This window comes from Pseudopodoces humilis, chromosome 3 (genome assembly GCF_049639895.1).
Source record: "Pseudopodoces humilis isolate 2021_Gansu_Grassland_sample_001 chromosome 3, ASM4963989v1, whole genome shotgun sequence".
Classification (NCBI taxonomy): domain Eukaryota; kingdom Metazoa; phylum Chordata; class Aves; order Passeriformes; family Paridae; genus Pseudopodoces; species Pseudopodoces humilis.
This window is the reverse complement of record NC_142202.1, coordinates 98945570-98956107: the sequence shown is the minus strand read 5'-3', so window position 1 is coordinate 98956107 and position 10538 is coordinate 98945570. Positions and strand designations below refer to the sequence as shown.

Here is a 10538-nt window from a genome sequence, read left to right as displayed (position 1 = left end):
AAAGCAAAGTACTAAGAGGGAGTTATTTGGTGCTTTACCCCTCTAATTTAATCTCATGTGTGCCATCTACAATTTTTCTGTTCAGCTAAAATTCACAAGAAATACATTTTTTCCTCAAGTGATACTTGCTTATATTTGTCATTTTTATACATTAAAAAACAATATTGTGTTATCAATGCAAATGAACAGAAGAGAAGCAGAAAAGGTGATTTTAAAAGTAGTTTTATTTTTCCAGACATTTGACTGGTTAACAAGAGTAAAATTTATTAATCATGCTCTAATTATAAATCACTGCATCCAGGACATTGAAAATAAGAGTTGATTTTAGGTTATACAATATATACAGTTGCTCTGCAACTAAACAAAATAAAAACAACTGAATTGAATATTATACATCTCATAGCATTCTAAGCTGCATTTTAAGTGTCACTTGCTCCTTTTTAAACAGTTAACACAGCAACCTAATAGTCTGTCTATTAACAGATTTTTTGAATCAGATCTGAAAAGTGGTATGAAATATGCCAAAATTTTGGACTTAAAATTCTTAATTTTATATTATAAATAGATATCTACAGGCTCTAGAATTTAGTTTTTCTCTGCCAGAGGAGAAAACCTTTTGAGATACACAGAAAATCAAGGGATAAATTTTATTTAGCTGCTTTTTATTGGTCCTTGGTATTTTTATCTGTCTGCACTGTTAGTGCTATTAAGTTGTAGTCTCCAGGTTTCCTGGTTTTTAAGTGACCAGTGAACAAAGTTGTGACATTTTACTCTATTCCTCTTCTAGCAGTACTCAAGGGAAATTTGTATCATTTTTTAAAGTTACGAATTGTTACATACACTATAAGATTCTGTGTTAAAAATACTGTACATTAGGAGATCTGTGCAAAATAATATGCCCATTTACTCTCTAGACTCTATCAGGGATAGAAACATACAAAATAGTGTTGCAAACTGAACATATCAGTAAGTGAATAAAACTGTAGTGCTAAACTATTACTCTATCATTTTACTGGGAACTTTGAAAATACAGACTAATTTGCTTCAACTTGCAATAAAAATATCTTGAAACATTCCAGTTTGTTCCCCATTTATACTGCAGCAACAGCATCTAGGAAGTGAAAGTTACACATCTATGTGGTTGTACCCACACGCCCAAGAGGCATCAACCAACGGTACCATTTAGGAAGGGTGATACAGGGTGAGATCAGTGTTGCTCTTCCAGCACTTTTGCAATGTGGTTTTTCTCCAAATAAACACAGATGGTGGTGGCGGCCTGTTTTCCATTCCTTCCAGTATGAAATGGCCAATTTAAGCACCATTTGGCAGAAATTCAAAGCTCTCTTGATAAATCTAGAGATACAATGTTCACATAACGTGATCAAAGCCAATGTGACCTAGACATTGATTTTCTGTATCCTATGCCTCAGTTGTTTCCTGTAGCATAAGTAAAACCTGGTACAATTTCACAATATACAAACATCAAAATGATGTCAGATCTGTATTGGTGTTTTATATTCCATCAACCAACTGTGAACTATCCATGGTCTAGCTTTTGTTCACGAATCAGTAAAACAAGTTTAACAACAGTGTAGCTACCATATATGTGGGTGTTCTATATAAATACAGAGTGAGTTGGCAAACTATCATTGTTTGCAAGGTAGTGGCACACAAATTTCATAAACCAGAACATAATGTAGTGAACTTGTGAGGTGTCAGGTATCTTATTGACCAAGGACAATTACCTAAGTGTTCCACCAAATATGTCCTCTCTCTGTGAACACATTACTGGACAATTTAAAGAAAATTCAAGAATGTAAAAACAAAGTTTAAATCCTATAATGGGACAAACATACGAAATGTTCTGCAATCCATCATCATAGTTAAGTACATTTCAGGAAGTGCAGTTTTCAAATCCTTGAGTTAATGTAGTAACTCATTAATATTGCCATAGTTTAGTTAACCAGCAGTAGTCACATTAAATGACCAAAATGGATGTAACATACATAACATTCAAAAAACAGGTTCTACACACATGCAGCATAGAAAAACAAAACAGTCCCAAGCTCACAAAATTAGAACTAGAAAGTTCAACGACTAACACAGATTTCAGATAACTTTAAGCAAATATCTACATCCATTCTGAAAGAAAGAAGTTTCTCCTGTGGCAAACTGAAATACTTTTTCACTTTCACCTGGCCAAAGACACATAATTAAAACAATTTCCTCTGCGACTGTTGGCATCCTTGATGACAGCCAGTATGGCAAGCTACTGAATGAGTCTATTTCAGAACTACACAGCAGCTTGCATGTTTTGGTTCCAACACTTCAAATGGTGTCAAGAACTGGATAAATTCACTGCCCTGGTAGATGCACACACAATTTCTTTGGGGAAGCAACACTGAACTGTTGTACTGTCATGTTACAAAAGAGAATAAAATTACAGTGAATTGATCAATAAGAAGAACATTCATAATGTTGTGATATTTAGACACATGGGTTTTGATTGTTAAAGCTTTTCAGTTCACCTTGAAAAATACAGGAAGAGTTGTTTTTCTTTTTAAAAGTGTAAACTACTTATGAGAAGTTTTCACATAGAAAAAAGTTTAAAAGTCCCAAAATAAGAACAATGGCAATAAAAAAGTAAGCTACAGTACCTAGGACTTGGGCAGTGCTCTGGCAGATTGGTAGGTGAAATGAAATAGAACAAAATGTATTTCTGTGACTGCTGGAAATGAGAAATGTCTCCACTTATCAGTAGCAATCTAGTCAACAATAAAGTGCACAAATGATACAGGGAAAGCTCCTTTTCGACTGGGATCTCCATCAATATGACCAATCTGAAAGAGTGCAGATATTTTTCAAGTTAAATCTCAAAATGACATTTCAGTATCACCAAAATGCCCATCCTGCCTGTAGTACAAGCCTCCCACCAAATCTTTTCTGCGGTAGTGCTACTTTTCTTCTGCCAATAAGAAAATTCAGTCCTATAGGGTGCATGTTTTTCAGCTGTAAGTTGTGTTTTTGTAAAAAGTTTTATCCAGTTCTTTGAATATAAAACATCTTACTGCAGTACCACTGCTGCATGATTCCAGTGCAATCTGTAATGCCTGGCAGCCTGCATTTTGGCCTCTGTTGAGCTGCTTCTTTAACCGTCACTGTGAGGCAAAAGGATGGATCAAGCTTCAACAGTGTCAGGTTTTACATTAATCTATTTGTGTTTATACAGCATTATTGTCAATTTAGGTGCAATCTAAAGCTCTGTTCTTCACTAGCTAGCAGATTAAGGCAAGTGTTTTCATGTACAATAATTTTCCAATATTTTGCTTTAACCAATGGAATGGTTTAACCTCTGGAATGTAAAACTTGAGATGGTTTCCCAGCTCAAATAGACTCAGTCCTAGTCATCTGAAGACTGAGGACAATACAAAGGTCTCCTCTGATGCTGTCCTGGGGTGACTTTATGATGCTGTATTGTATTTGTATCCCCATTCATCCGTTTAGTCCAGAAATAAGTTCTGCACCTTTAAAACTCGATCTGAGAGCAAAGGTGTGGGGGCAGGGAGGAGAAGGAGAAGCAGTGGAATGTCTGAGGTGGCTGTATTCAAAACATAGAGATAAGAGCTCCAGCTCTCTCTCCTGGACCGTGTTGTCTGCAGCACGGACAGCAGGAGAGGGCTCTCCTTTGCTTTTAGTTAATTTTTTTTAGCTAGCTGAGGCAGAGAAATTCCCTGGACTGTGGCTTTTCTTTTTCTTGGAACTGTTCAGCCCAGCTTTGGACCAAAAACCCAGAAAAGCACTGGGAGCTCATGCCTGTGGCCCTCCAGGGCCCAGGATGGCATTTTCCAGTGTAGGAGGGACTGATAAGAGACTGAGTGAGATGAGCTACACCCCACGACAAGGACTTTCTGAATTTGCCATCTCTTCAGAACAGCAGGAGGTTTTATTGCTTAATATTACTCATTTTTTTATGCTTGCAAATACTTTGCTTGTTAAATAAAGTGTTTTTCTCAGTTTTCTTGAAGGATGTTTATCTCCCAAACGGGGCTGGGGGGGAGGGCCGCTGAATTCTGCCCTTTAGGGAACATCCCTGCGGAAGTTCCCTTCCAAATTTGTCCCAAACCAAGACACATACCCACTATATAGCACCTGTAATAGCAGATTCTTAAATTGCTGACACTCCACCAAAAATTGTCTGGATTACACAGACCATGTTCCCAGTGTATTGTGAACCCTACAAATCAGATTTCTTTTGGGTTTTGTTTGGTTTTTTTTCTGAATGAGAAAAGCTAAAAGCTTGTCAGAAGTTTGACTTTTGAAATTTCATCTCAGGTTTCCGTGAGAAGAAACTTTTCTGGTTATTTAGAAATTTGACAGAGGACCTTATGAAGTGAGTGTCAACCTCTAAGATTTAATTTCTTACTTTCAAAGTGTGCTGACAGAAAATGCAAAATACTTACCCACCACTCCTGATCTTCTTCACCATCAACTACAATAATATCTCCCTCTGAAAAGGTCAGCTCATCTGGGTTATCTGCTACACAGTTGTAAATTGCTTTTACTCTCTTGGGTTTAGTTTTTGACTGAAATGAAAAAAAGCCCTGAATGTAAATAATACAGCATAGAAGAGATAGAGTAAACTTGGAGTTATCTAAAGAAAGTTTCAGAACTTCTTCTAACTGCTATTTTTCATAGGTTAGAGTTCAGCTATATCTTTTATGCTGGGTACTCATGCTTCAGGCTGAACCTGGCACTACCCAAAGCTTTTTGGAACCACTGTGCCAATAACATCAGCCATATTTCCCTTAGAAATTTTCCATTTTGGCTCACCCAAACCTTCAGAGCTGTCTTCAGAGCTTTACATCACTGCAGTGAGCATGATTTTATTCAGAAGATGGGGTGATCAAGTTCTTTGCAAATGTAACAGCAGCAGCATTATCAAAGGCAGGCCTGAGCTAGCTGCCAATATGCTCCTTCTTAATTTGCTAAACCCATTTCAGTAGTGTACAAACCCATCAAAACACCCTCTGCCTCGCAGCAGTGCTCTGAGGACTGCCAGCCACAGGAGTCTTTTGGCAGCTCTTTCAAAGGTAAAGTTTAGTAAGGAGTTACAATATTCCAGAATGGCAGTGGGACTCAATCCTAGCCATGTTCAGTACAAAGTGATATCAAAATTGTTTCACTCTGGTTCCTCATCTCACAGCTTTTCTAGTCCAAACCAGTCTGCTGCTGCATTTCTTCTTCAGCCTCCTCATTCTCATTTCTCTCCCAACAATAATGCTGCCTATACAGTGTTTCCATGCAAAACAACCCATCAAGTGAAGAGGCTCAAGAGCTAGAGGCAGAATGTAAAGCTTTCCACTATGACTCCACACTTTTCCCAGCCATAGGGAGCAAAAATCTCTCCTTTATACCCTAAAGTGTCAGAGCAGAGCTGTGCCATTTAGGTCTGAGATGGCTGTTAATGCAGTGGCTGTTTGGGATGGAAGCTCCACATAGCATAAGGAAAAGATGGCCTCATCAGCATACTGGAGTTCCCCCAGTGCCTGGTCCCAGTCTCTAGTTATGTCAGCCATAGAGCAGGAACCTTGAAAAGGGACAAGAGATTCTGTTTACAACTCTCCTTTTCCCCATCAGCAAAAAGTTCTGCTGAGGACAGTACTGCCCAATGGTCTCTTACTGTGCCATTTTGATAGAGCTGAGCACCATGCAGAGAAAAAAAGGGAATGTGGATGGGGAAGGATGGAGGCAGCATGGTTGTTATGTTCCTCTAGAAGCATCCATTTGCATTCTAGTATAAATTCTATATAAATTCCAATATAAATAAACCTCTGGCCTGCCAGGACACATGCTGAGATTCTCACCTCTGTGAGCTGCCAGCCTGGCACTGCAACACAGAAATTTTTCTAGATTCTCCCTCTCAGACAAGTAACAGTCTGAACCACAACCACCTTTTAGGTCAAAAGGAATAAGCTTCACATCAGTAGAACAGTGATATAATTACTAACTTCAAAGTGCAGTAATTACAGGTATTTCTTGTTCTTTAGAACGCAAGGAAATTAAAATATATCTCATTGTTAGAGGAATAAAATCTTCTAGGGAAGTTTCCCATGTATCTACAATATGATTTCAAAAACCTAAATATTACCTTGAGAAAAAAAAAAAAAGACAACAAAAGATGAATCAGGAATTTCCACCTAATAAACAGGCATTTATTGGGTAAATGCACTGTGTAGGAGATAAGCCACTGGCTAAGTGTGCATGTACAACTAGACCTAGTCTTTTCTTTACTCAAGGAGCATTTCTGCAATCATTTTCTAAACCTGGGGTGGCCCCTGGATTACCTGGCAGGGTAAAAACTTAGCAAAGAAGCCAGGAGTATAACGCTAAATGGAGCAATTTAGCCAAAGAACTTTAGCTAGACTGATCTAGCTAAAGCTCTTTAGCTGAGGGGCCCTTGACTAAATATCAGCTAAGATGCTTTAGCTAGATTGATTTAGCTAAAGCACCTTAACTAGCACACACTCCTGAGCCAGGTTTTCCCTTACTTCTCTGTCCTATGACAGAAGAAAATCACCCAGCTGATTTCCTTAGTCACAGAATTCACCTTGTTGAAGATCTAGAGACAGCTGGAGAGTCAGATATGTTCTTCATATGATGTGCAATTAATATTAAGCATCAAAGACACTGACCCCAAAACTAGCCAGCACAGCCCTGCACTTTATTCCCTCATAGCTAAATCAATTTGTCCTATAAAATAAAATAAAAAAAATAACAAAAAAAAAGAGAATAATACAGAGAAATTACAAGTTCAATTTATACAGAAAGTCAGGTTAGGAGCTGTTTCAGATGTGCTGAAAAGATGTAACCAGTGCTTACACTTTGATCTTAATTCTGTTGTGTGTGCTGGGATTCGAGTCCAACAGCTTCACAAAGTAAATATGACAACCACTTAAACCATTTAATTTTTCAGGCCTAAAAAATGAAGATTATTTTAATGCAAGATGGACAGTAACTTGGTTGAACAACAGTGGGGGAGGCAAGAAGCAAGAAAATTTTACACTCCCAACTAATGCAAGATGATGTCCCTAAGGCCTCTCATCATTATCAGATGAGAAACAGCCAAGAGGGGCTCTGTGCGCTCAAGACCAATGTGCAAGGCTATGCACACAAAGACACTGAACTCTGTCCTGGAGAACTGCTACTTCAGTGGGCATGGTTAAGGAAAAATGGATGAAGGGAGAGAGACAGAAGACTGAAGGAAGCAGGTCTTTTCATTACAAGACCATTGCAGAGCCAGGAATAGCACATCTCCTGCCTCTCTGTTTATTATTTACCACTGAACCACCCTCCTATGCAGATTGTATGAAACAGCCCAGACCTAGTCACACACAGCATCTCAGAAATGCACAGGCTCTCCATATTGTGATTTGCTTCCTGCAGAGACATACTGTCATGATCAAGGATATGGATCTTTTACATCTATCACACAAGAAAGCAACACAAAATTGAAACCAGGACCAAAGACCAAGTTAACAGACATAATGCACAGCTCCACTGACATCTGGAAATACATCCCTTTATCTACACCAGTATAAGATTACAGGTACTGACACTAATATGTTACCATTCATAATCCTAGATTAAAAATAATAAGTAAAGAGTATAAAAAGGCCACACGATTGGATCAAGAGTCCTCTAAATCCACTAAATTAAACTAAATCCACTAAAGTAACAGTCACTATAAGCCTGGGGGAGCTTGGAGAAGAAAAATATAGAATTAACCACCTTCTGTTGGGGATATGCTTACCAAGAGATTTCTCTCCTGTCAACAGGTGACTGCTGAGAACTAACAGCACAGAGAATCAGCTTCTTTCGTTTTGAGCTTGACTCTTGCTAGTCTTGTCTGAAGTCATTTCACTGACCTACATGAACAGCTGTCAGTATATCTCTGTCCATTATAAAAGCACTAGAGTTCCCTTATAACTTACTTCGCTGAAGACTGAGAATGAAGCCATGTGTTACAAGAGACTCACCAAGCTCACCTACAAGTCACTAACTCATAAAGCTTATCTATCTCCAATAAGCCAAACCATAATTCCGTGGATTGTGTTGGTCACATCTGGACATGAGCAAAGAATCCAACTGGTTTGATTTGCTTTTTGAAATTTAAAATCACATACTACCCTATAGGAAATTAAAGAAAATAATTTTCGTAACTATTTAATACAAGTCACACAGGTACTTAAACACAGGATATAGGCCTTGTGTGTTTCATGGCTATCACACTTGCACCATAGCAGGACGTACTACCACATCTACAATGTGTTTGATAGAATGCTGAAGATTAATAAAATCAAATTCCACATTTTGTACTTACTATCTGCGATTTCCTTGGCATTGGTGCTGGTGGCTGGATTTGTGCCAAAGTATTTGCTGTAGAACCAGTCTGTGTTCCTGGAATGTCACATAAAGAAGACGACTCTCCTGCTAAGGTAAATAAACCAAGTAAATATTAGGCATGCTTTCAAAAAAAGTAAGAGTGATGTTATCAATTGAAACCAAACTAATTATTCTTAAAAGTATATAAATAATTTTATATCCCATGAGTATTTATTTTTTACCAGTTCTTTCTAGAATTCTATCCTTTTCCTTACCAAAAAGGATACTTTTCCCAAAGACAACTACCTAAGACATTTAACAGTGTAGATATGCTAAGAGACATAAAATAGATGGGAACAGAACCAAATATCCCCCTTTCTTTCACTACAGATTGTATGCTGTTAGAACCTTTCTTTCCTAGTAAAGACCATCATTATCAAGGTGCTGTATCCTTCACAGGAGACTCCTGACACAGATGGCAGATAGCCATTAGCAAATTCCTCTGGGATATATTACGAGGAAATGAAAAAGAATCACAGTAATAACAAATGAATATCAAATGTGCAGTAGAAGGGGAAACAAGGTAGGAGAAATTCCACTACAACCACCACAGAATCTGCACAAACTTTACTGCAGAGATTTTATAAGAGATTACATTTCTGTCATGTCCCAAAGTAGTAGTTACTTTGAACAACAAAAAATGCAAAATGAATAATGAACTCTGAATAACGAACTCTGAATAATGAACTCTGCTTATTAACATAAAAAGCAGTATCAGTTTGCAATCTAATTAAAAGTGACACTATATAAGCTCTGTATTTTCAAGCCAGAAACACATTTTTCTATTCTAAAATGTGTATCTGATACCTTGTTTATGACATAAGCAAACAACAGTGCAAACAAAAATTTTCAAAAGGCATCCTTTGTTTGAGTGGGTTTTAAGGTGAGGTTAGAAAAGCAAAAGCCTAGCTGGAATGAAATCTGGCAAGGAATGTCAAAGACAACCAGAAGAGCTTCTATAAATCCATAGATAACAAAAGGAAAATTAGACAATATATGGACACATTGTTGAAGAAGACAAGATTCTGGTTACACAGTACATGGAAAAGGCTGAGCTAATGAATGCTTTCTTTGCCTTAGCCTTTACTAACAAGACAGGTCTTCAGGAATCCTGGTTCAGATATCAGGGGAGAATCTGGAGCAATGAAGTTCAAAGTCCTGCACCTGGGGACGAACGGGCCACACACCAATATATGTTGGCAGCCACCTGGCTGCAAAGCAGGACCAGAGGCAGTGGACAAACTGAAACAGGGGAGCCTCTATCTGACCATCAGGAAACACTTTGTCACTGTGAGGAAACACTTTGTTACTGTGAGGGTGACCCAGAATTGGCACAAGTTGCCCATAGAGGTTGTGGAGTCTCCATTCTCTGGGCACAGTCCTGGGTAATCCACTCTTGTCCCTACTTGAGGAAAGGTGTTAGACCTGATGACCTGCAGAGTTCCTTCCCAACATCAACCATTCTGTGATTCTGTTTATTACATGGTCCCATTATTGACTTTAATTGCCCCATAGCTCTACTCATGCTTAAGAACTTGAGGCATTAGGGCCTATGCAATCACAAAGAGAAACAAGAAGAATGTTGGTACTGATTATATTTAAATGTGTACGGTAAATAAACAAATTAAAGAAAACCTCAACACACACTTTCCCTTTGATTGTTACGGCAGTTTAATTACAGTAAAATATATCTCTAAACAGCAATTACCAGGTTGTTGTAGAGACCCAAGTCCTCTGGTCTGACCTTTGTTAGTTAAGCCAGATGACTTCTCGGTCCTGTGCAGAAAGTGAGAAATTGGTCTGTTTCAGAAACAAACAAGAACTCAAAAAGCAACAATATAGAGTACTTTCCACATTATAAGAGTCTTGGCATGTCTTCAGTAAAATCTGGTGACAGTCATTTTGCTTTTGAAAATACTTTTCTTCTGTATTTTTGATTAAGAGAATTGAAAGTTACATTTGATTTTAAAAAAAGTAAGGCAGGAAAATAATACAGGTTTGATTATTGCAATTTGTGTATTTTCCCGAGATTTGAAATTCCTTTCACTGTTATTTTATTTTTTTATTAAAATTATGCATCCATATTAGCCTGTACA

The 10538-nt window shown here is 37.9% G+C and overlaps 1 protein-coding gene across 6 annotated transcripts in view; it reads right to left on the bottom strand.

Annotated features, from left to right (window-relative positions):
• Nucleotides 1-206: 206 nt before the first annotated feature.
• ASAP2 (ArfGAP with SH3 domain, ankyrin repeat and PH domain 2) overlaps nt 207-10538 on the bottom strand; it is an 87344-nt gene continuing 77012 nt past the window's right edge. For 2 of the 6 annotated variants that reach the window (XM_088052371.1, XM_088052374.1), the window contains 4 exons: nt 10151-10218; nt 8381-8490; nt 4461-4601; nt 207-2840 (listed from right to left, as the gene is read on the bottom strand). In XM_088052371.1, the coding sequence (XP_087908497.1) occupies nt 2766-2840; nt 4461-4601; nt 8381-8490; nt 10151-10218 (394 nt within the window). In that variant the 3' untranslated portion in view covers nt 207-2765. The remainder of the gene's footprint in view (nt 2841-4460; nt 4602-8380; nt 8491-10150; nt 10219-10538) is intronic. The other 4 variants (XM_014251483.2, XM_014251484.2, XM_088052372.1 and 1 more) reach the window with 3 other exon arrangements.